General features: G+C 73.2%; 1 protein-coding gene across 4 annotated transcripts in view; it reads right to left on the bottom strand.

Annotated features, from left to right (window-relative positions):
* Nucleotides 1–212: 212 nt before the first annotated feature.
* The window catches only part of TMC6 (transmembrane channel like 6), a 48,448-nt gene continuing 24,241 nt past the window's right edge, over nt 213–24,419 (bottom strand). For all 4 annotated transcript variants that reach the window (XM_075904173.1, XM_075904172.1, XM_075904175.1 and 1 more), the window contains 16 exons: nt 21,977–22,082; nt 21,716–21,815; nt 19,930–20,172; nt 19,487–19,677; nt 19,210–19,354; nt 18,074–18,217; nt 17,819–17,994; nt 17,017–17,092; nt 14,196–14,293; nt 14,019–14,111; nt 9,668–9,743; nt 9,199–9,332; nt 8,309–8,470; nt 7,326–7,404; nt 4,904–4,982; nt 213–619 (listed from right to left, as the gene is read on the bottom strand). In XM_075904173.1, the coding sequence (XP_075760288.1) occupies nt 4,911–4,982; nt 7,326–7,404; nt 8,309–8,470; nt 9,199–9,332; nt 9,668–9,743; nt 14,019–14,111; nt 14,196–14,293; nt 17,017–17,092; nt 17,819–17,994; nt 18,074–18,217; nt 19,210–19,354; nt 19,487–19,677; nt 19,930–20,172; nt 21,716–21,815; nt 21,977–22,082 (1,895 nt within the window). In that variant the 3' untranslated portion in view covers nt 213–619; nt 4,904–4,910. The remainder of the gene's footprint in view (nt 620–4,903; nt 4,983–7,325; nt 7,405–8,308; nt 8,471–9,198; nt 9,333–9,667; nt 9,744–14,018; nt 14,112–14,195; nt 14,294–17,016; nt 17,093–17,818; nt 17,995–18,073; nt 18,218–19,209; nt 19,355–19,486; nt 19,678–19,929; nt 20,173–21,715; nt 21,816–21,976; nt 22,083–24,419) is intronic.

Here is a 24,419-nt window from a genome sequence, read left to right as displayed (position 1 = left end):
CCCAGCGCCTGCGGCAGCCTTTCTGGGCATGGCCTGGTCAGCTCAGACCCTGGCTCAGGCCCCGAGGGCAGAACCCCCCCACGCCTGTAGCAACAGGCGTCAGAATGAGCTGCCCTGTGCCAGTCCCTTTTCACAGCCCCCACCAGAAAACGCTCCCCAGTCCCCAGCCGGGCCGGGCCGGGCCGGGAAGAACTTGAGAACCGGAGACATGGCCGTGCGGGTCACCCTCCCGCTCCACGGGGAAGGCGGGTTTAATAGTGGCCGAGGTAACGCCCCGCGGGCAGGGCTGGCTGACACCAGCTGGAGGCTCAGCAGCAGGAACCGTCCGTGGCAGGAGAGAGGCCCAGGGGGTGTCGGTGCAGCTGGGCCCCACAGCCAGCCGAGTTCTGGTCTACGCCCCGACAGCAGGCCACGTCCCAGAGCTTTCCTAGGCGAGGCGGATGGCGAGCGCCCGCACGTGGCAGGAGAGGAGGGTCGCGCCCACGGAGAACGCCCCAGGCAGCTGCTGGGCAGGGCCTGTCGAACACCACGTCTGCATCGCCCGGCGCAGCCCTGGGCAGCCCAGCCGATCCCTGGCAGCTCAGAAGGGCTGGGCAAGGCCAGGATCCATCCCCGGAGGCTGCGGCGAGAGAGTCCTGGTCACACACTCTGCTCCCTGTGCGGGATTCCTACGGCACCAGAGAACACGGCAGCCGGTCCACGCCAGGGCCCGACTCCCGGGCGGGGGGCTGCCCGACACGCAGGGACACCCCAAGGCTCAATCCAGCCTCCTCTGGCTCCTGCCACCTGCCTGGCCCGGATCGCACGGGCAACGGGCCCCCTCTGGCGTCCCAGCTGGGAACAGCAGGGCCTGAACCGCCCGGTGGGCACAAGGCCCAGGGGACGTGGCTTCTCCCAGCCGGGGCAGTGCGGGCAGCGGGCGCGAGTCGAGGGGCTGCCTCGGGGCGAAGGCAGCGGGACCCTTTGCCCTGCCGCACGAAGCCGGGGAGGCTGGTGCACGCTGCCCCCCAGACACCACCGCCGATTGCCTGGCAGGGCTGGGGGGCGGCGCGTCCCCACGGCAGGTATTCGAGACAGGCACTGAGGTGACCGGAGTCAGACGCCCCCCAAGGCTGCTGTGGCCCAGCCGCTGCCTCAGGGGAGGAGGCGCTGAGGAAACGCCGAGCGGCTGTTGCTCTGGGCCCCACGGCAGGGCCGGCCTGACCATTCATGGGGCCTCCCTGCCCCACTGCCTGGCTTCTGCCTGGAGCTTCCCCCCATCACCTTGTGGCTTCTGCCAGGGCTCCGGGCCCCTCCCCCTCGGGGCTTCTGCCAGGGCTCCGGGCCCCTCCCCACGGGGCTTCTGCCAGGGCTCTGGGCCCACCCCCCACGGGGCTTCTGCCAGGGCTCCGGGCCCCTCCCCCACGGGGCTTCTGCCAGGGCTCCGGGCCCCTCCCCCTCGGGGCTTCTGCCAGGGCTCCGGGCCCCTCCCCACGGGGCTTCTGCCAGGGCTCTGGGCCCACCCCCCACGGGGCTTCTGCCAGGGCTCCGGGCCCCTCCCCCACGGGCTTCTGCCAGGGCTCCGGGCCCCTCCCCCACGGGGCTTCTGCCAGGGCTCCGGGCCCCTCCCCCTCGGGGCTTCTGCCAGGGCTCCGGGCCCCTCCCCCACGGGGCTTCTCCCAGGGCTCCGGGCCCCTCCCCACGGGGCTTCTGCCAAGGCTCCGGGCCCCTCCCCCTCGGGGCTTCTGCCAGGGCTCCGGGCCCCTCCCCCACGGGGCTTCTCCCAGGGCTCCGGGCCCCTCCCCCACGGGGCTTCTGCCAGGGCTCCGGGCCCCTCCCCCACGGGGCTTCTGCCAGGGCTCCGGGCCCCCCCCCCACGGGGCTTCTGCCAGGGCTCCGGGCCCCTCCCCCACGGGGCTTCTGCCTGGGCTCCGGGCCCCTCCCCCACGGGGCTTCTGCCTGGGCTCCGGGCCCCCCCCCCCACGGGGCTTCTCCCAGGGCTCCGGGCCCCTCCCCCACGGGGCTTCTGCCAGGGCTCCGGGCCCCTCCCCCTCGGGGCTTCTGCCTGGGCTCCGGGCCCCTCCCCCACGGGGCTTCTGCCAGGGCTCCGGGCCCCTCCCCCTCGGGGCTTCTGCCAGGGCTCCGGGCCCCTCCCCCACGGGGCTTCTGCCAGGGCTCCGGGCCCCTCCCCCACGGGGCTTCTGCCAGGGCTCCGGGCCCCTCCCCCACGGGGCTTCTGCCTGGGCTCCGGGCCCCTCCCCCACGGGGCTTCTGCCAGGGCTCCGGGCCCCTCCCCCACGGGGCTTCTGCCAGGGCTCCGGGCCCCTCCCCCATGGGGCTTCTGCCAGGGCTCCGGGCCCCTCCCCCTCGGGGCTTCTGCCAGGGCTCCGGGCCCCTCCCCCACGGGGCTTCTGCCTGGGCTCCGGGCCCCTCCCCCTCGGGGCTTCTGCCAGGGCTCCGGGCCCCTCCCCCACGGGGCTTCTGCCTGGGCTCCGGGCCCCCCCCCCACGGGGCTTCTGCCAGGGCTCCGGGCCCCCCCCCCACGGGGCTTCTGCCAGGGCTCCGGGCCCCTCCCCCACGGGGCTTCTGCCTGGGCTCCGGGCCCCTCCCCCACGGGGCTTCTGCCTGGGCTCCGGGCCCCCCCCCCACGGGGCTTCTCCCAGGGCTCCGGGCCCCTCCCCACGGGGCTTCTGCCAGGGCTCCGGGCCCCTCCCCCTCGGGGCTTCTGCCTGGGCTCCGGGCCCCTCCCCCACGGGGCTTCTGCCAGGGCTCCGGGCCCCTCCCCCACGGGGCTTCTGCCAGGGCTCCGGGCCCCCCCCCCACGGGGCTTCTGCCAGGGCTCTGGGGCTTCCCTGGGGCCAGCGGCGTATCCCCAGCCTGGCAGGAGGGAACCCTCAGTGCCTGGCTGCTGGGCCCCGGGCGAGGCACAGGGGGGGCAGGGCTGCCCTTACGCAGACAAGCACACATGGCTGAGGAGGAGCTGGGGGGGGGGAGGTGTCTGCTCTGTGACCCGGGCCCCCCCCCGCTGCGCTGTGATTCCCACCGACTCCCCCACGTGTGTGGGGCCCGGACACCCAGGCCCAGCCTGGCCGGTAACAAGGCTCTTCCTGGGGAGACACGGGAGGGGGGGGGGTGAGACGCCACCTGGCGGGGGGCAGGGCTGGGAGCTGGGCAGTGTCTGGCTAGAAATCCTGAAGGGAACAGACGAAGCTGGACGCTGAGGGGGGGGGGGCGCTGGACCCTGCCCCAAGGCGCTGAGGGTGGGGGGGGCGCTGGACCCTGCCCCAAGGGGCTGAGGGTGGGGGGGGCGTTGGACCCTGCCCCAAGGCGCTGAGGGTGGGGGGGGCGTTGGACCCTGCCCCAAGGCGCTGAGGGTGGGGGGGGGCGCTGGACCCTGCCCCAAGGGGCTGAGGGTGGGGGGGGCGCTGGACCCTGCCCCAAGGGGCTGAGGGTGGGGGGGGCGTTGGACCCTGCCCCAAGGCGCTGAGGGTGGGGGGGCGCTGGACCCTGCCCCAAGGGGCTGAGGGTGGGGGGGCGCTGGACCCTGCCCCAAGGGGCTGAGGGTGGGGGGGGCGTTGGACCCTGCCCCAAGGGGCTGAGGGTGGGGGGGCGCTGGACCCTGCCCCAAGGCGCTGAGGGTGGGGGGGCGCTGGACCCTGCCCCATGGCGCTGGGGGGGGGGCGCTGGACCCTGCCCATGGCGCTGGGGGGGGGGGCGCTGGACCCTGCCCCAAGGGGCTGAGGGTGGGGGGGGCGTTGGACCCTGCCCCAAGGCGCTGAGGGTGGGGGGGGCGCTGGACCCTGCCCCAAGGGGCTGAGGGTGGGGGGGCGCTGGACCCTGCCCCAAGGGGCTGAGGGTGGGGGGGGCGTTGGACCCTGCCCCATGGCGCTGAGGGTGGGGGGGGCGCTGGACCCTGCCCCAAGGGGCTGAGGGTGGGGGGGCGCTGGACCCTGCCCCAAGGGACTGAGGGTGGGGGGGCGCTGGACCCTGCCCCAAGGCGCTGAGGGGGGGGGGCGCTGGACCCTGCCCCAAGGCGCTGAGGGTGGGGGGGGCGCTGGACCCTGCCCCAAGGCGCTGAGGGTGGGGGGCGCTGGACCCTGCCCCAAGGCGCTGAGGGGGGGGGGCGCTGGACCCTGCCCCAAGGCGCTGAGGGTGGGGGGGGGCGCTGGACCCTGCCCCAAGGCGCTGAGGATGGGGGGGCGCTGGACCCTGCCCCAAGGCGCTGAGGGGGGGGGCGCTGGACCCTGCCCCAAGGCGCTGAGGGTGGGGGGGGGCGCTGGACCCTGCCCCAAGGCACTGAGGATGGGGGGGGCGCTGGACCCTGACTCAAGGCGCTGAGGGGGGGGGGCGCTGGACCCTGCCCCAAGGCGCTGAGGGGGGGGGGGGCGCTGGACCCTGCCCCAAGGCGCTGAGGGTGGGGGGGCGCTGGACCCTGCCCCAAGGCGCTGAGGGTGGGGGGGGCGCTGGACCCTGCCCCAAGGGACTGAGGGTGGGGGGGGGGCGCTGGACCCTGCCCCAAGGCGCTGAGGGGGGGGGGCGCTGGACCCTGCCCCAAGGCGCTGAGGAGGGGGGGGGGCGCTGGACCCTGCCCCAAGGCGCTGAGGGTGGGGGGGACCCTGCCCCAAGGCGCTGAGGGGGGGGGGGCGCTGGACCCTGCCCCAAGGCGCTGAGGAGGGGGGGGCGCTGGACCCTGACCCAAGGGGCTGAGGGGTGGGGGGGACCCCTGCCTCGGTGGCCCTGCCCCACAGATCCCCCCGGGTGGCCCTGCCCCACAGGCCCCCTTTGCTTTGCAGCTCTCACTACCGCCGGCCCGGAGCTGTATGGCGTTCAGCTGGGCTGGGGCACAGAAAGGCGGCCCCGGGGATTTCCTCTGTCTCCTGGGAGCGCAGCCCGACGCCTCCCCCGCCCCCCAGCCCGCGCTCACCTGGCGCTCAGGGGCCGGCCTCTCGCCTCCCGTAGATGCCCTGAAGCTTCTGGATGAGAAAGGCCTTATCGTCCCTCTCCTGCAACGAAGGGACAGGTGAGCGCCGCGAGCAGGGCCCGGCCTGGCGCAAGCCGCCCGCCAGGAGCAGCAGGAGGCAGGAAACCTGCACTCGGGGTTCCGGCCAAAATCCAGCGGGGGAGGGGCGGCTGCAGGGGCTCGGCCCCCCTGCAACTGGGCCCCAACATGAATGTCGGGGGCCCACCTGTGGGTGTCGGGGGCCAGCTTCAGGCACCTGTAGGAACGCAGGGAGGCCTGGGCCTCAGGCCCCTGCTGTCGGCTGGACTCCGCCCAGCCCCTCCCGTCAGCGGGGTAAGCGAGGTGCCCAGGAGCCCCGGCCGGCTCAGAGCCACGTGCGGCCCCCCGTTCCCCTGGCTCCACCGCAGGGCGCGCCGACATCCCCTCATCCCCCATGCAGCCCGGCCGGCTCAGAGCCACGTGTGGCCCCGTTCCCCTGGCTCCCCCGCAGGGCGCGCCGACATCCCCTCGTCCCCTGCACGGCCCGGCCGGCTCAGAGCCACGTGTGGCCCCGTTCCCCTGGCTCCGCCGCAGGGCGCGCCGACGTCCCCTCGTCCCCTGCACGGCCCGACCGGCTCAGAGCCACGTGTGGCCCCGTTCCCCTGGCTCCACCGCAGGGCGCGCCGACATCCCCTCGTCCCCTGCACGGCCCGGCCGGCTCAGAGCCACGTGTGGCCCCGTTCCCCTGGCTCCGCCGCAGGGCGCGCCGACGTCCCCTCGTCCCCTGCACGGCCCGGCCGGCTCAGAGCCACGTGTGGCCCCGTTCCCCTGGCTCCACCGCAGGGCGCGCCGACATCCCCTCGTCCCCTGCACGGCCCGGCCGGCTCAGAGCTACGTGCGGCGCCGTTCCCCTGGCTCCGCAGCAGGGCGCGCCGACATCCCCTCATCCCCCGCACGGCCCGGCCGGCTCAGAGCCACGTGTGGCCCCGTTCCCCTGGCTCCACCGCAGGGCGCGCCGACATCCCCTCGTCCCCCCACACGGCCCGGCCGGCTCAGAGCCACGTGCGGCCCCGTTCCCCTGGCTCCGCCGCAGGGCGCGCCGACATCCCCTCGTCCCCCATGCGGCCCGGCCGGCTCAGAGCCACGTGCGGCCCCGTTCCCCTCGCTCCGCTGCAGGGCGCGCCGACATCCCCTCGTCCCCTGCACGGCCCGGCCGGCTCAGAGCTACGTGCGGCGCCGTTCCCCTGGCTCCGCCGCAGGGCGCGCCGACATCCCCTCGTCCCCCGCACGGCCCGGCCGGCTCAGAGCCACGTGTGGCCCCCGTTCCCCTGGCTCCGCCGCAGGGCGTGCCGACATCCCCTCGTCCCCCGCGCGGCCCGGCCGGCTCAGAGCCACGTGTGGCCCCGTTCCCCTGGCTCCCCCGCAGGGCGCGCCGACGTCCCCTCGTCCCCCGCGCGGCCCGGCCGGCTCAGAGCCACGTGTGGCCCCGTTCCCCTGGCTCCACCGCAGGGCGCGCCGACGTCCCCCTCGTCCCCCGCGCGGCCCGGCCGGCTCAGAGCCACGTGTGGCCCCGTTCCCCTGGCTCCACCGCAGGGCGCGCCGACGTCCCCCTCGTCCCCCGCGCGGCCCGGCCGGCTCAGAGCCACGTGTGGCCCCGTTCCCCTGGCTCCACCGCAGGGCGCGCCGACGTCCCCCTCGTCCCCCGCGCGGCCCGGCCGGCTCAGAGCCACGTGTGGCCCCGTTCCCCTGGCTCCACCGCAGGGCGCGCCGACGTCCCCTCATCCCCCGCGCGGCCCGGCCGGCTCAGAGCCACGTGTGGCCCCGTTCCCCTGGCTCCACCGCAGGGCGCGCCGACGTCCCCTCATCCCCCGCGCGGCCCGGCCGGCTCAGAGCCACGTGTGGCCCCGTTCCCCTGGCTCCACCGCAGGGCGCGCCGACGTCCCCTCATCCCCCGCGCGGCCCGGCCGGCTCAGAGCCACGTGTGGCCCCGTTCCCCTGGCTCCACCGCAGGGCGCGCCGACGTCCCCTCATCCCCCGCGCGGCCCGGCCGGCTCAGAGCCACGTGTGGCCCCGTTCCCCTGGCTCCACCGCAGGGCGCGCCGACGTCCCCTCATCCCCCGCGCGGCCCGGCCGGCTCAGAGCCACGTGTGGCCCCGTTCCCCTGGCTCCACCGCAGGGCGCGCCGACATCCCCTCATCCCCCATGCAGCCCGGCAGGCTCAGAGCAAGGCCCCTCAGCCTGTGTCCCGGCGCCCCAGAGAACGGAAGCACCGAGCGATGCCGCCCTGGGGCCCGGGACCCGTCCCTCGTGGATGTGCCCAGCTCCTGTCCTGGCCCTCTCCTCACGCAGCCGTTGCATCCCTGCCTGCGGGAGGTCCCGATCCCCCCCCGCCCGGCCCCGCACTCACGTTGGCGATCTGCTCCTTCAGCATGCGGACGATTCGCCGCTGGCCCTTCACCACCTGGATGTGCAGGTAGATCACCGCTCTGCAGGGCAAGGGCAGCGCTCAGAGAGCCCGGCGAGGGCTCTGTGCTCACTGCCCCAGGCACACGGGCAGGACACGCCCCCACCCTGGGCAGCCCTCCGGCCCCCCAGCGGGATGCCAGGTGCTCGGGGCGACGTCTGATTGTGCTTCCCCCCTCGGCACGGAGACGCGGCTTCAGCTGGCCCCGCCATGCAGCAACGGCCCCAGGGCTGAGGGGCAGTAGCGGCTGGGTGCACCGGGCCCTACAAACCCCTCCACAGGACAGGTGGGGGCAGGGCCCCAGGCCCTGCGCTGTGGGGGCCCCGCGGCGGCCACCCCAACATCCTAAGGATGGGACCCAGGGGATCCTGGCGCGGCGGCAGCAGGAGTCAGCCCCCCACTGCGGCAACAGGATCCCGAGTGGCCCGGCAGCCGTCTCTGCTCCACCCCATGCCCCCTCTGGGCCTGCGGCTCGGCTTCTCAGCCCCGTGAGTCCCCGGGTTGAGAGAGGAGGCTAAGGGGCGGGGGGCTGGCCCAGGTCCCGCACCCCCTCGGGACAGCCCGGAACCCTGTGCAGGACCAGTCATGGCCTCCGGGCGGAGGCAGGTTTGCTCCTGGGGGCGCTGCCCTGGCTTAGCGGGAGCCCTGGGGGGTGGGATGTGATGGCCATGAACAAGGCCACCCTCCTAGGTGCTGTTCTTAGCTATGTGGAGTCCAGCCGGCTGTGTCTGCCTGTGGCCGCCGGGCCGGGTGTGTCTGCCTGCGGCCGCCGGGCCAGCTGTGTCTGCCTGCGGCCGCCGGGCCAGCTGTGTCTGCCTGTGGCCGCCGGGCCGGCCGTGTCTGCCTGCGGCCGCCGGGCCGGCTGTGTCTGCCTGCGGCCGCCGGGCCGGCTGTGTCTGCCTGCGGCCGCTGGGCTTCATACTCACAGCAGGGCTCCGGACACAAAGAAGAGGAAGAAGTTGTTTTGCACCAGGTGCAACCAGGCGATATTGGGGCTGGATTTCTCCAGGTTTCGGATCCAACGCGTCCCCGACTTATAGACGGTCTCGTTCATCCGGAACGGGCCACACGTGGGGGATGGCTGCTCCCTGGGCGGAGAGCGGGTGAAAGTCAAACGGCCCCTGCGGCAGAGGCTATTTCGGGCTGCAAGTCACTGGCCACGAGACCCACGCCCGGCCCGGCCCCCTGCCTCTGGGCGCTGGGGGGAACCACGGGCCTGCTGGCTCCAACTGCAGCCACCTGCCGGGAAGAGCTTCCTCTGGCAGGGATTGGATCCACGGCCCCCCTGCCCGCCCCGGCCGTGCACAGGTGTTTGGAAATTGCAGGCCGGAGTCAGAAGCAGGTGACTCCTCAGTGGAACCAGCCCCGGCCGCCTTGCTCTGTACGGAGCCCAGACTGGCATGGTGGAGGCAGGCCCAGCAGCTGGGACACAAAGACTGAAGCACGGGAGGCTCGTTGGGGAAAAGCAAGGGAAGAGCAGTCAGAGCCGTGGCTGGTGGCTCCGTGGGGGGAGGGAGCTGTCAGAGCCGTGGCTGGTGGCTCCGTGCGGGGGGGGGCAGTCAGAGCCGTGGCTGGTGGCTCTGTGCGGGGGGGGAGCTGTCAGAGCCGTGGCTGGTGGCTCCGTGCTCGGGGGGAGCAGTCAGAGCCGTGGCTGGTGGCTCCGTGCTCGGGGGGAGCAGTCAGAGCCGTGGCTGGTGGCTCCGTGCTGGGGGGGAGCAGTCAGAGCCGTGGTTGGTGGCTCCATGCTGGGGGGGAGCAGTCAGAGCCGTGGTTGGTGGCTCCATGCGGGGGGGTTCTCGGGACACACGCGACTCACGCCCAGATGGTGTAGGAGAGGAATATGGCGGCCCCCAGGAAGGACGGGAAGCAGAGGAGCGTGATGAAGACGGTGCTCATGTGAGAGGCGCGCCAGGGCTTGCTGGGGGCCTGGCAGTTCCTCATCAGGCTGCTCTGGAGACAGAATGAAACCGGCTGCTAATGTCTGCCCAGCCCCATGACCCCCCACGGTCCGCTGGGGCCCCCCCACTGCCTGGCCTCCCCAGAGACCCCTCCCTCCCTCCCCAGGGACCCCTCCCCTCCCCTCCTTTCCTCCCCAGAGACCCCTCCCTCCCTCCCCAGGGACCCCTCCCCTCCCCTCCCTCCCTCCCCAGGGACCCCTCCCCTCCCCTCCCGTCCCCGGCCTTCCCAGGGAGCTCTGCCCCCTTTGTAGAAGAGCTGAGCAGAGCTGGGCAGTGACCCCCAGGGGTGTGGCCCTCGGGGAGGCTGGGCAGCGAGGCCGCTGTTACCTTCTTGATGTAGAACAGGAGCAGCAGCTTGAGGAGCTGGACGGCTGGGAGGAGGGGGCAGAAGAGAACCCCCAGCCTGGAAGGGAGCAGGAAAGAGTCAGTCACTTTGGGAGAGCCTGGCCACGCCCCCCTCCCCCAGAGTCTTGGCCCCAGCCATGGGGCAGCATCTTGCCTGGGCCCGATCCTGCACCCTGGGCCCAATCCTGCACCCTGGGCCCGATCCCACCTGCCAGCGCAACCCACCCAGACCGCACAGCCTGGGCCCGATCCTGCACCCTGGGCCCGATCCCGCCTGCCAGCGCAACCCACCCAGACCGCACAGCCTGGGCCCGATCCTGCACCCTGGGCCCGATCCCGCCTGCCAGCGCAACCCACCCAGACCGCACAGCCCTGGGCCCGATCCTGCACCCTGGGCCCGATCCTGCACCCTGGGCCCGATCCCGCACCCTGGGCCCGATCCCGCCTGCCAGCGCAACCCACCCAGACCGCACAGCCTGGGCCCGATCCTGCACCCTGGGCCTGATCCCGCCTGCCAGCGCAACCCACCCAGACCGCACAGCCTGGGCCCGATCCTGCACCCTGGGCCCGATCCCGCCTGCCAGCGCAACCCACCCAGACCGCACAGCCTGGGCCCGATCCTGCACCCTGGGCCCAATCCTGCACCCTGGGCCTGATCCCGCCTGCCAGCGCAACCCACCCAGACCGCACAGCCTGGGCCCGATCCTGCACCCTGGGCCCAATCCTGCACCCTGGGCCTGATCCCGCCTGCCAGCGCAACCCACCCAGACCGCACAGCCCTGGGCCCGATCCCGCACCCTGGGCCTGATCCCGCCTGCCAGCGCAACCCACCCAGACCGCACAGCCTGGGCCCGATCCTGCACCCTGGGCCCGATCCCGCCTGCCAGCGCAACCCACCCAGACCGCACAGCCTGGGCCCGATCCTGCACCCTGGGCCCGATCCCGCCTGCCAGCGCAACCCACCCAGACCGCACAGCCTGGGCCCGATCCTGCACCCTGGGCCCAATCCCGCACCCTGGGCCCGATCCCGCACCCTGGGCCCGATCCTGCACCCTGGGCCCGATCCCGCACCCTGGGCCCGATCCCGCCTGCCAGCGCAACCCACCCAGACCGCACAGCCCTGGGCCCGATCCTGCACCCTGGGCCCGATCCCGCCTGCCAGCGCAACCCACCCAGACCGCACAGCCTGGGCCCGATCCTGCACCCTGGGCCTGATCCCGCCTGCCAGCGCAACCCACCCAGACCGCACAGCCTGGGCCCGATCCTGCACCCTGGGCCCGATCCCGCCTGCCAGCGCAACCCACCCAGACCGCACAGCCCTGGGCCCGATCCTGCACCCTGGGCCCAATCCTGCACCCTGGGCCCGATCCTGCACCCTGGGCCCGATCCCGCACCCTGGGCCCGATCCCGCCTGCCAGCGCAACCCACCCAGACCGCACAGCCTGGGCCCGATCCTGCACCCTGGGCCTGATCCCGCCTGCCAGCGCAACCCACCCAGACCGCACAGCCTGGGCCCGATCCTGCACCCTGGGCCCGATCCCGCCTGCCAGCGCAACCCACCCAGACCGCACAGCCTGGGCCCGATCCTGCACCCTGGGCCCAATCCTGCACCCTGGGCCTGATCCCGCCTGCCAGCGCAACCCACCCAGACCGCACAGCCTGGGCCCGATCCTGCACCCTGGGCCCAATCCTGCACCCTGGGCCTGATCCCGCCTGCCAGCGCAACCCACCCAGACCGCACAGCCCTGGGCCCGATCCCGCACCCTGGGCCTGATCCCGCCTGCCAGCGCAACCCACCCAGACCGCACAGCCTGGGCCCGATCCTGCACCCTGGGCCCGATCCCGCCTGCCAGCGCAACCCACCCAGACCGCACAGCCTGGGCCCGATCCTGCACCCTGGGCCCGATCCCGCCTGCCAGCGCAACCCACCCAGACCGCACAGCCTGGGCCCGATCCTGCACCCTGGGCCCGATCCCGCCTGCCAGCGCAACCCACCCAGACCGCACAGCCTGGGCCCGATCCTGCACCCTGGGCCCAATCCTGCACCCTGGGCCCGATCCCGCCTGCCAGCGCAACCCACCCAGACCGCACAGCCTGGGCCCGATCCTGCACCCTGGGCCCGATCCCGCCTGCCAGCGCAACCCACCCAGACCGCACAGCCTGGGCCCGATCCTGCACCCTGGGCCCGATCCCGCCTGCCAGCGCAACCCACCCAGACCGCACAGCCCTGGGCCCGATCCTGCACCCTGGGCCCGATCCTGCACCCTGGGCCCGATCCCGCCTGCCAGCGCAACCCACCCAGACCGCACAGCCTGGGCCCGATCCTGCACCCTGGGCCTGATCCCGCCTGCCAGCGCAACCCACCCAGACCGCACAGCCTGGGCCCGATCCTGCACCCTGGGCCCGATCCCGCCTGCCAGCGCAACCCACCCAGACCGCACAGCCTGGGCCCGATCCTGCACCCTGGGCCCGATCCCGCCTGCCAGCGCAACCCACCCAGACCGCACAGCCCTGGGCCCGATCCTGCACCCTGGGCCCGATCCTGCACCCTGGGCCCGATCCCGCCTGCCAGCGCAACCCACCCAGACCGCACAGCCTGGGCCCGATCCTGCACCCTGGGCCTGATCCCGCCTGCCAGCGCAACCCACCCAGACCGCACAGCCTGGGCCCGATCCTGCACCCTGGGCCCGATCCCGCCTGCCAGCGCAACCCACCCAGACCGCACAGCCTGGGCCCGATCCTGCACCCTGGGCCCGATCCCGCCTGCCAGCGCAACCCAACCAGACCGCACAGCCTGGGCCCGATCCTGCACCCTGGGCCCAATCCTGCACCCTGGGCCTGATCCCGCCTGCCAGCGCAACCCACCCAGACCGCACAGCCCTGGGCCCGATCCTGCACCCTGGGCCCGATCCTGCACCCTGGGCCTGATCCCGCCTGCCAGCGCAACCCACCCAGACCGCACAGCCTGGGCCCGATCCTGCACCCTGGGCCCAATCCTGCACCCTGGGCCTGATCCCGCCTGCCAGCGCAACCCACCCAGACCGCACAGCCCTGGGCCCGATCCCGCACCCTGGGCCTGATCCCGCCTGCCAGCGCAACCCACCCAGACCGCACAGCCTGGGCCCGATCCTGCACCCTGGGCCCGATCCCGCCTGCCAGCGCAACCCACCCAGACCGCACAGCCTGGGCCCGATCCTGCACCCTGGGCCCGATCCCGCCTGCCAGCGCAACCCACCCAGACCGCACAGCCTGGGCCCGATCCTGCACCCTGGGCCCAATCCTGCACCCTGGGCCCGATCCCGCACCCTGGGCCCGATCCTGCACCCTGGGCCCGATCCCGCACCCTGGGCCCGATCCCGCCTGCCAGCGCAACCCACCCAGACCGCACAGCCCTGGGCCCGATCCTGCACCCTGGGCCCGATCCCGCCTGCCAGCGCAACCCACCCAGACCGCACAGCCTGGGCCCGATCCTGCACCCTGGGCCCAATCCTGCACCCTGGGCCTGATCCCGCCTGCCAGCGCAACCCACCCAGACCGCACAGCCCTGGGCCCGATCCTGCACCCTGGGCCCGATCCTGCACCCTGGGCCTGATCCCGCCTGCCAGCGCAACCCACCCAGACCGCACAGCCTGGGCCCGATCCTGCACCCTGGGCCCAATCCTGCACCCTGGGCCTGATCCCGCCTGCCAGCGCAACCCACCCAGACCGCACAGCCCTGGGCCCGATCCCGCACCCTGGGCCTGATCCCGCCTGCCAGCGCAACCCACCCAGACCGCACAGCCTGGGCCCGATCCTGCACCCTGGGCCCGATCCCGCCTGCCAGCGCAACCCACCCAGACCGCACAGCCTGGGCCCGATCCCGCACCCTGGGCCTGATCCCGCCTGCCAGCGCAACCCACCCAGACCGCACAGCCTGGGCCCGATCCCGCACCCTGGGCCTGATCCCGCCTGCCAGCGCAACCCACCCAGACCGCACAGCCCTGGGCCCGATCCCACACCCTGGGCCCGATCCTGCACCCTGGGCCCGATCCTGCACCCTGGGCCTGATCCCTCCCCTCTCTCTGTGCACTGTGTCTCACTGTGTCTGGCTTTGTGCCCTGCCAGGGGGCGGTGGCGGTGGCGCCGGCGCGGCTCGGGGCTCCATTCCCAGGCTGCCTGGGCAGCCGGGCACCTGTCATGCCCACTGAGCTCTGGCTCTCAGGGCAGGTGCGGGCCTGTTTCCGTGGGCAGAAGCGCCTTGTCACCCGGCAGCAGCGTGGCGGCTGGGGGCGGTGCCCCCGGGGACAGGACGTCGCAGCACCAGACCCGCCACCAGCCGCGGGAGCTGCCTCACCAGGTCAGGGTCTGCCCGTAGATCAGCTCCAGCACGTTGCGGGCAATGTCGAACTCCGGCCGCCGCCCGCCCAGCCGCTTCTCCAGGATGAGCCTGGGGCCAGAGAGAGAGCGAGGGGCTGAGGCAGGTCGCTCGCCCCGGCCCCGGCCCCTCCCGTCTGCACAGCCGCCCCCTTACCTCCAGAGCAGCTCCCCCAGCAAGGAGTCCAGCAGCGTGAACAGGAAATCCATCACCACCAGGCGGTACAGCTCCTGCCCGACCGACGTCTCCCAGCACTGGGGACAGGGCGCACTCAGGCGGGGCACAGACGGCTCCTCGCCCCGCTGCCCCCGCAAGCTGAGAGCCCCTGCCTGGGACCCGGCCGGCCCTGGGCCAGGTGGGGATGGGCTGGCTCTGCGGCACCGACAGCACCCAGCCCGCAGCACCTGAACAGCAGCGCCCCCCTCCCGCCGCGCCCAGCACCCCCCTCGGCACCGCCCGCACCCAGCACCCCCCTCGGCACCGCTCACACTGCCCCCCTCGGCACTGCCCGCGCCCAGCGCCCCCCTCGGCACCGCCCGTGCCCAGCGCCCCCCTCGGCACCGCCCGCACCCAGCGCCCCCCTCCCGCCACGCCCAGCGCCCCCCTTGGCACCGCCCGCGCCCAGCGCCCCCCTCGGCACCGCCCGCGCCCAGCGCCCCCCTCCCGCCGCGCCCAGCACCCCCCTCGGCACCGCCCGCACCCAGCGCCCCCCTCCCGCCGCGCCCAGCGCCCCCCTCGGCACCGCCCGCCCCCAGCGCCCCCCTTGGCACCGCCCGCACCCAGCGCCCCCCTCCCGCCACGCCCAGCGCCCCCCTCGGCACCGCCCGCCCCCAGCGCCCCCCTCGGCACCGCCCGCACCCAGCGCCCCCCTCCCGCCGCGCCCAGCACCCCCCTCGGCACCGCCCGCGCCCAGCGCCCCCCTCCCGCCGCGCCCAGCGCCCCCCTCCCGCCGCGCCCAGCTCCCCCCTCGGCACCGCCCACGCCCAGCGCCCCCCTCCCGCCGCGCCCAGCGCCCCCCTCGGCACCGCCCGCGCCCAGCGCCCCCCTCCCGCCGCGCCCAGCACCCCCCTCGGCACCGCCCACACTGCCCCCCTCGGCACCGCCCGCGCCCAGCGCCCCCCTCCCGCCACGTCCAGCGCCCCCCTCGGCACCGCCCGTGCCCAGAGCCCCCCTCGGCACCGCCCGCGCCCAGCGCCCCCCTCCCGCCACGCCCAGCACCCCCCTCGGCACCGCCCGTGCCCAGCGCCCCCCTCGGCACCGCCCACACTGCCCCCCTCGGCACCGCCCGCACCCAGCGCCCCCCTCGGCACCGCCCGCACCCAGCGCCCCCCTTGGCACCGCCAGCGCCCAGCGCCCCCCTTGGCACCGCCAGCGCCCAGCGCCCCCCTCGGCACCGCCCACACTGCCCCCCTCGGCACCGCCCGCCCCCAGCACCCCCCCTCGGCACCGCCCGCCCCCAGCGCCCCCCTCGGCACCGCCAGCGCCCAGCGCCCCCCTCGGCACCACCCACACTGCCCCCCTCGGCACCGCCCGCACCCAGCGCCCCCCTCGGCACCGCCCACACTGCCCCCCTCGGCACCGCCCGCACCCAGCACCCCCCTCGGCACCGCCAGCGCCCAGCGCCCCCCTCGGCACCGCCCACACTGCCCCCCTCGGCACCGCCCGCACCCAGCGCCCCCCTCGGCACCGCCAGCGCCCAGCGCCCCCCTCGGCACCGCCCGCACCCAGCGCCCCCCTCGGCGCCACCCACACTGCCCCCCTCAGCGCCGCCCGCACCCAGCACCCCCCTCGGCGCCGCCCACACTGCCCCCCTCGGCGCCGCCCGCGCCCAGCGCCCCCCTCAGGACGCTCAGTGCGATAGTCTGGATGCTCCCCTGCCGACATCAAAGGTATTTGTCGACCACCCAGGTAAACCTCATTCCAGGAGGCATACCCGGGTGGTCGACAAATGCCTTTGATGTCGACACCTGCGCGTCCAGACTATCGCACTGAGCCGACAAACAGCTGATCAGCTGTGTCGGCTCAGCGCGGCAGCCATGTAAATTTAAATGAAGCGGCGATTATTTAAATCACCGCTTCATTTTCCTATGCCTGGTAGCCTAATCTCCATGCCTCTGGCGCCAGAGCATGTAGTCTAGACGTACCCTTGGAGAGGGGAGCTGGGCCCTTCCCTGGAGCCCCCCTCAGAGTCACAGGCCTGGGCGACCGCCCTCAGGGCAGGGCTACGTCATTCGAGCATCCCGGACAGGGTCCGTCCACGCGGCTCTTACAGGTCTCCAGGGACAGAGACTCCACAGCCCCCGGCCGTTTATTCCAGGGCTGAGCTTTTCCTAATGTCCCACCTCAACCGCCCTCGCTGCAGCTGGAGCCCGTTCTAAGCTCACAGACTCGGAGCTGAACAATGTTCCTGCCTCCTCCTTGTAATCACCCTCCAGGGCTGGAAAGCTGCGGACTCGTCCCCTCCATCCCACACTAAGCAAACCCGGTTTCCACTCTTCCCTCAGCCAGCGAGCCTGGAAGCTGAGAGCCTGGGCGGCCGTCCAGGAGAGATTCAGGGCCGCCCCAGCTGGCAGCTTGTGTATCGACCCGGGTGCACTTCCACACACGCCCTGGTGCACAGAGCAAAATGCATTCCCCACGTGGGTGGGAACAAGTTAGAGGGACGTTGCTCCTGGCTCGTGTTCTCTGGACCCTTCGTCATTCTCGTTGCTCTTCTCTGGACCCTCTCCAGGTTCCCCACCCCCTTCCTGAGACGTGGTGCCCAGAACGGGACACTCCAGGTGGGGCCGAATCGGGGCCGCGGACGCCTCGTGTCTCGCTCAGAGTCCCGCTCGCCCGGCCCTGGGGGATTGTCCCAACAGCCCCGGCCAGGGGCAGGTGACACAAGCAGTCGCCGCGTCTCTGCAATGGGCCGAACGGGTGGGCTGGGCGCAGGGGCCCGGAGCCGCAGGGCCCAGCTCTCCACAAGCCGACTGACCTGCTCCGCCTCCTTCGTCCGGCTCAGCCAGTGGTAGCACAGCAGGCCTAGGGCGACCATCTTCAGAATCAGGTTCCTGGAGGCGAGGGAGAGGGGCGGGAGCTGGAGGGCTGAGGGCGCAGGGAGCTCGCCTGCTCCGCGGTGCCCCGGCAGGGTAAGGTGCCAGCTGCTGTGTCCCCCGGTGCCACCGGACAACGGCAAAGTCCCTGGGCGGGAGCTGGAGGGCCAGGGGCGCAGGGAGCTCGTCTGCTCCGCGGTGCCCCGGCAGGGTAAGGTGCCAGCTGCCGCGTCCCCCGGTGCCACCGGACAACGGCAAAGTCCCTGGGCGGGAGCTGGAGGGCTGGGGGCGCAGGGAGCTCGCCTGGTCCGCGGTGCCCCGGCAGGGTAAGGTGCCAGCTGCCGTGTCCCCCGGTGCCACCGGACAACGGCAAAGTCCCTGGGCGGGAGCTGGAGGGCCGGGGGCGCAGGGAGCTCGCCTGCTCCGCGGTGCCCCGGCAGGGTAAGGTGCCAGCTGCCGCGTCCCCCGGTGCCACCAGACAACAGCAAAGTCCCTGGGCGGGAGCTGGAGGGCCGGGGGCGCAGGGAGCTCGCCTGGTCCGCGGTGCCCCGGCAGGGTAAGGTGCCAGCTGCCGCGTCCCCCGGTGCCACCGGACAACGGCAAAGTCCCTGGGCGGGAGCTGGAGGGCTGGGGGCGCAGGGAGCTTGTCTGCTCCGCGGTGCCCCGGCAGGGTAAGGTGCCAGCTGCCGCGTCCCCCGGTGCCACCGGACAACGGCAAAGTCCCTGGGCGGGAGCCCCGCCTACCTGCAGATGGCCACGTACACCTCCAACGCGGGCGACTCCTGCTTCTCCCAGGCCGCCAGCAGGCTGTACAGGTAGGGCAGCACCAGGTTCACCAGCGACACCGCCACGGGCAGAGCCAGCAGGGCGGCTTCCTGCTGGGCCCCGGGGCTGTCGCTGGCTCGGCTCTTCCGGTGCACCTGGAACGAGGCCCAGAGAGACTGTGACAGCGTCTGGCTGCGCCCCAGGGCATCTGGCCCGGCCCGGCCCGGCACTCACCTGGTGCATGTATTCGGAGAACCAGTACACCGCCATGGCCCAGCCCAGCACGGTGCCCAGGCACAGCGCCCAGGCCAGGCCGAGAACCACCATCCTGCCCAGGCTCCGGGGGCCGGACTTGGCCTGCCACTCGGCCAGCAGCTCCTGGAAAACACCAGCGATGCCCGTTGAACAGAGCGGCACCGCGGGCGCCCGGCGGCGGTTCTGCTGTTGCCAGGCGGGTGCCGCTGGCGCTGGGAACCGGCCGCAGGCTGGAGCGACAGGACCCGCCAAACCGCGGAGCAGGAGTGAGGGGCACGGGCAGTGCTGGGAGGTGCGGGGGGGCTGTGAGTCTGAGCCGCAGGGCACCGGCAGTGCTGGGGGGGGCAGGGCACGGGCAGCGCCAGGGGGGCAGGGCACGGGCAGCGCTGGGGGGAGGCAGGGCACGGGCAGCGCTGGGGGGAGCAGGGCACGGGCAACGCCGGGGGGGGAGGGCACCGGCAGGGCACGGCAGTGCCGGGGGGGGCAGGGCACGGGCAGCACGGGGGGGGCAGGGCACGGGCAGCGCCGGAGGGGGCAGGGCACGGGCAGCGCCGGGGGGGGGCAGGGCACGGGCAGCGCCGGGGGGGGCAGGGCACCGGCAGCGCCGGGGGGGCAGGGCACGGGCAGCGCCGGGGGGGGCAGGGCACCGGCAGCGCCGGGGGGGGCAGGGCACCGGCAGCGCCGGGGGGGCAGGGCATGGGCAGCGCCGGGGGGGGCAGGGCACGGGCAGCGCCGGGGGGGGGCAGGGCACGGGCGGCTCCGGGGGGGCTTTGGCAATGCTGCAAGGCACATGGCTGCAGCCTGGCGCCGAGCTGAGCTGGTTACTACTGGGGGTGCTCACAGATCCCAAGGCGCCCAGGGGGCCGTGGGGCCAGGGCTGCCCGTACCCAAGGAACAGGAGTCCCTCGTTCCTAATTCCAGGCGCTTCCTGGCTCCCTGGACAAGCCAGACCAGGCCCCGGGGTTTAACCGATGGGGACTAAGGCGCAGAGCTTAAGGGACTTGCCCAAGGACCCATGGGATGAAAGTGGCAGAGGCAGGAGCACACCCACATCCGCCCCGTCTCAGGCCATTGCCTGCACCCTGGGCCAGCCCCAGGCCCTGGGCAGCACTCGCCTTCAGCTGGGTCCGGATGTTTTCCTTCTGCAGCCGGGTGGCGTGGTCCTGGCTCACCTGGTGGTCCCAGGCGCAGAAGACGTTGGTGGCGAAGCGCTGGGAGGCGCAGTCCACGCGGTAGCTCTCGCCGAAGGAGCGGGACATGCTGGAAGGAGCCGATTGCAGAGGGAGGGAAAGTCATGGGCAGGGGCCACACAACAGCGCCCATAGGTCGGGCGGGGGCGGGTACCCAGGAGCCAGGCAGGAGGCCCGGGGGAAGACGAGGCGAGCCCGGTACCTGTACACCAGCATGATGCACGTCACGAAGAAGGAGACCCCGATGGTGAACACGTAGGCCAGCGGCAGGTTGTAGGGCAGATGCCCGTGGCCAGGCTGGCACGCACGGCTGCTGGCGCTGGCCTGGCAGGGCTCGTTCAGGGTGGCGTTGCTGTAGTAGCCGTAGTACATCAGCGTCTGAGTGAAGTAGCCCTGCAGGGAGAGGCAGCGTTGGGCCCGGGCGCCCAGAGGGGCAGGCCCCGTCACCGGACAGGCCGGACAAACCCCACGGTTGGATTCTTGGCCCTGCCTCTCCAGGCTCCGGGCCAGGCGGCTCCGGCGGCCGGGAGAAACTCGGCTCCAGCCTGGCCCGGCGCCCAGGGCAAGGGCTGGGCTCCGGCGCCGGGCACGAGGCTGCTGGCGGGGCGGGGGTCGCGCGGAGGGAGGCTTTCGGCCCAGACTCACCGCCCCAGTGAGGAGCTCGAGGCCCGAGAAGCGTCGGCTGCCCGGCCCGCTCGGGGGGAACACGGCCTGCGGGGTCACCACGAGGAGCAGGAGGGCCAGGGACAGGAAGAGGTTGAAGGCCAGAAGCGTCTTGAGGAAGAGGAAGTAGGACAGGACGCTGGTGCCGAAGCGGCCGCCGATCTGCTTCAGGGACTGGTGCCAGGGCTGGAGGGAGAGGGGCCCCTCCCAGAGACTCCGGAGCCCCTGCAGGGACAGAGCCGGGCAGCACAGGGCACGGGCCAGGCCCACCCCCCTGAGCCACCAACCTCCCCTGAGCCCACGGCCCCATCCCCCAGGCCTGGCCTCGCTCACTCGGCTGCCCCAGCTCCGTCGCCTGCCTGCCGCGGGGCCGGGGCCGCTGGGTGGGGGCCAGAGGGCTTCAACACAAATCCCGGACACCGCCACCCCCGATCAGAACCCAGAGCTCCGACACCGGACCGGACACCTGGCGGCTCTGCCCTGGGCCCGTCCAGCGCTGGGCTGATCCGAGCTGCTCCACAAGCAACTGGGGAAAACCCAGCGGCTGCTGCCGGGGTGCAAGGCGGGGGAGGGGCCCCAGGGGCAGGGGTACAGGGCAGGGGAGGGGTCATGGAGCCGGGAGGCGGGGTGGGGTTAGGGGCTGGGACACGTGGTGGGGTTCAGGGGCTGGGCACTTGGGGAGGCAGGGTTCAGGGGCCGGGGGGTGTGGCAGGGCGGGGTTCAGGGGCCAGGCGCTTGGGGGGGCGGGGTTTAGGGGCCGGGGGGCGGGGCTTGCAGGGTTCAGGGGTCGGGCGCTTGTCGGGGCGGGGTTCAGGGGCCGGGTGCTTGGGGGGCGGGGTTCAGGGGCCGGGGCGGGCAGGGTTCAGGGGCCGGGGGACTTGTCGGGGCGGGGCTCAGGGGCCGGGCGCTTGGGGGGGCGGGGTTCAGGGGCCGGGCGCTTGGGGGGGGCGGGGTTCAGGGGCCGGGCACTTGTCGGGGCAGGGTTCAGGGGCTGGGCGCTTGGGGGGGCGGGGTTCAGGGGGCGGGGTGGGTGGGGTTCAGGGGCCGGGCGCTTGGGGGGGTGGGGTTCAGGGGCCGGGCACTTGGGTGGGGGTTCAGGGGCCGGGCGCTTGGGGGGGGGTTCAGGTGCCTGGGGGCAGGGTGGGGTTCAGGGGCCGGGCGCTTGGGGGGTGGGGTTCAGGTGCCTGGGGGCAGGGCGGGGTTCAGGGGCCGGGCGCTTGGGGAGGGGTTCAGGTGCCTGGGGGCAGGGCGAGGTTCAGGGGCCGGGCGCTTGGGGGGGGGTTCAGGTGCCTGGGGGCAGGGTGGGGTTCAGGGGCCGGGCGCTTGGGGGGTGGGGTTCAGGTGCCTGGGGGCAGGGCGGGGTTCAGGGGCCGGGCGCTTGGGGGGGGGTTCAGGTGCCTGGGGGCAGGGCGGGGTTCAGGGGCCGGGCGCTTGGGGGGGGTTCAGGGGCCGGGCGCTTGGGGGGGGTTCAGGTGCCTGGGGGCAGGGCGGGGTTCAGGGGCCAGGCGCTTGGGGGGGTTCAGGGGCCGGGCGCTTGGGGGGGGTTCAGGTGCCTGGGGGCAGGGCGGGGTTCAGGGGCCGGGCGCTTGGGGGGGGTTCAGGGGCCGGGCGCTTGGGGGGGGTTCAGGGGCCTGGGGGCAGGGCGGGGTTCAGGGGCCGGGCGCTTGGGGGGGGCGGGGTTCAGGGGCTCCTGCAGCCCCGGCCTCTGGCCCTGAGGGGAGCCCGGTCTCCAGACACAAAGGGGCCGGGGGGAGCAGCCCAGACTTACTGTGAGGAAGCTGGGTCTGAGCCGGCCACAGCAGGACAAAGGCCTCCTGCTCCTGCCCCCGCCAAGTTTCCTCAGGGTGCTCCTGCCCCCCAGCTCCTGCCTGCAACACAGGGTCCGTCACGCCGGCCCAGGCGCTGCCGGGGGAGCCCTGGGGAGGGGCCCGTTCTGCCGCCCCAGCCCACCGGGGTCACCCCCCGCCCCCGGAGCCGCCCCAGGCCGCAGGCGCTGCGAGGGCCGAGCTGACCGGCCACGGGCACGGACCTGAGGCTGCGCTTCTCTGCCAGGCTGGCGGGCGTGGCCTGCAGCACGTGGCTCTGCTGGCTGCTCGTCAGGCCCTGCAGCTCCTTCACCAGCAGGCTCCGTTTCTCTGGGGAGAGAACCACGGCAAAGCTGGGCCGGGGCCGGGGCGGGGCGGGGCAGGGCCGGGCAGGGCCGGGCAGGGCAGGGCAGGGCAGTACGGTGCAGGGCAGGGCAGGGCAGTACGGTGCAGGGCCGGGCAGGGCAGGGCAGGGCAGTACGGTGCAGGGCAGGGCAGGGCAGGGCAGGTGTGACGTAGTGGGGGTACTTGCTGGGCTGTGGTGACCCCTGCTGTCTGGAGCAAGACCCAGCAGGGAAAACCTCGCTAGGCAGAGGTAATGCCAAACTTGTTGAACCAGTGGCCAGACACCCCCCATGGAGAGGAACAAAGGAAGGTGGATGCTGCCCTGACTGGGGGGCAGGGCTGCAAGGGAATTTAGTTAGTTACTGTGGGAGAGCATGGAGGAGAGCCTAGGGGAAGGGGCTGGAGTTTAGGGGCCCAGTCTCCCCCATCTCAAGGGGCCTGAGGCATCCTAGCCCAGCTCTGTGACCAGATTACATCTGTGCTGTGCTGTATCCTGGAGAGGCAATAAACTTCCTCTATTCCACCGGCTGGTGCAGTCTGTTTGTGCCATTTCGGGGTGCAGGAGACGGGGGACCCCAACGCGCCGTCACAGTGGTGTCAGAAGTGGGATGCACTGCACCCCGTGGATGGAGCTTCCAGCGGCAAGCGACAAGGCGCAGTAGAAGCAAGAGCCCTGGAGCCAGGCGTGCTGGAGACAGAGCGAAGAGGTTCCTGGGAATCGTGGGGCGCTGCAGCACTAGACTGGTGAGTCTGCACCGAGGGGCCCAGCGGGCAGATGGCCTACGCCCGACTCTTGAAGGCAGAGCTGGTGGGGCTGTGCAGAGAGAGGGGCTTGCCTGTGCGGAAAGCAGCCAAGGCCCAGCTGATTGCCCAGCTGGAAGATAATGACTAGCCACAGGGCCAGGATCTTGTCCCCAAGGGAAGCAGCCAGACCCCCCCTGAGAGTGTGTCAGGCTCAGAGAGGGGGAAGAGCGCTGGAACCCAACGGAGAGATGAGACAGCGTCTCCCGGGAGGCCTGCAAGCCGTAGCCCATCTAGGGCAGGGGCCAGCCCAGCGGAGCTGCAGCGGCTGGAGATCCAGCTGCGGATCAGGGAATTGGAAGTAGAGGACCGAGAGAGGGACCGCCAGGACCGAGAGAGAGAGCGCCAAGACCGAGAGAAAGAGCGCCAAGATCGAGAGAGGCAGCAGCAGCATGAGCTGGCCATGGCAGAGCGGAGAACCGGCAGGGCACCGGCTGCGCCAAGTGCGGATGGGCCCCAGGGTCCCAGGACTGCCAGATGCTTGGAGAGGCCCGTGGTGGCCCAATTGAAGTACGTGGGCGACATAGACGGGTTCCTCAGTGCCTTTGAGAGGGCCTGTGGACTGCAACGGGTCCCCCCGGCTGACTGGCTGCAGGAGCTCGTCCCCGCACTGAACCAGGAGGCGGCCGGAGTGCTCAGTCAGCTGGAGGACCTACAGCCAGGGGATTACAACCGAGTCAAGGAGGCCCTGCTGCACAAGTTCGGGCTGACCCCCGAGATGTACAGGAAGAAGTTCCGGGGGGTACAGAAAGGGCCACAGGAGACCTATGTGGATCTGGCCTCCCGCCTGGCGCAATACTGCCGCAAGTGGGTGTCTGGAGTCGGAGCCCAGACCGCAGAGGAGCTGCTCAAGCTGGTCATGATGGAGCTGTTCTATGAAGTGTGCCCACCCAAACTGAGGCTGTGGCTCAAGGACCGGAGACCAGAGAAACCCCAGGAGGCCGGGAGACTGGCGGATGAGTTCACGGAGAGCCGGTCCGGGTGTGAACGGGAGTCCCGGAGAGAAAGGGAACCGCGCAGAGACCGGATCTCGGCTGAGCGACGGAGGGAGTCAACTACGGGGCGAGACCAAGGAACAGGTCGTCTGCGCCCCAGAGAACCAGCCAGGGCCTGGACAGAGACAGCCCAAAGCCTAACTTGCCAGCGCTGTGGGCAAAAAGGCCACAAGAGGGCTCAGTGCACCAGGTCCCAGGACCGGGGACTTTCCAGGGTTAACTGGCTGGGGCGGGGGGAAGGGCAGGCTGCCCCAGAGGCAGGGGCTGGCAGGCAAACCTCAGCTCAGAGAGAGGGGAAGGATGCTCAGTGCACCTCCCCTGGGAGGTCTGATTCTCAGGAGGCGGATTTCTCCGTGTACCGGGTGGGGGCAGGACGGCCCCTGCGGAGCGAGTGCCTCATACCCCTGGAGGTGGATGGTAGGAAGGTGACGGGCTTCTGGGACACGGGGGCGGAGGTGACTCTGGCCCGATCCGACATAGTGGCCCAGGAGCGGATACTACCCCACGCGCAGCTGACCCTGAAGGG

This window comes from Pelodiscus sinensis, chromosome 20 (assembly GCF_049634645.1).
Source record: "Pelodiscus sinensis isolate JC-2024 chromosome 20, ASM4963464v1, whole genome shotgun sequence".
NCBI lineage: Eukaryota > Metazoa > Chordata > Testudines > Trionychidae > Pelodiscus > Pelodiscus sinensis.
The sequence above is the reverse complement of the archived record's forward strand: the minus strand, read 5'-3'. Positions and strand labels throughout refer to the sequence as shown.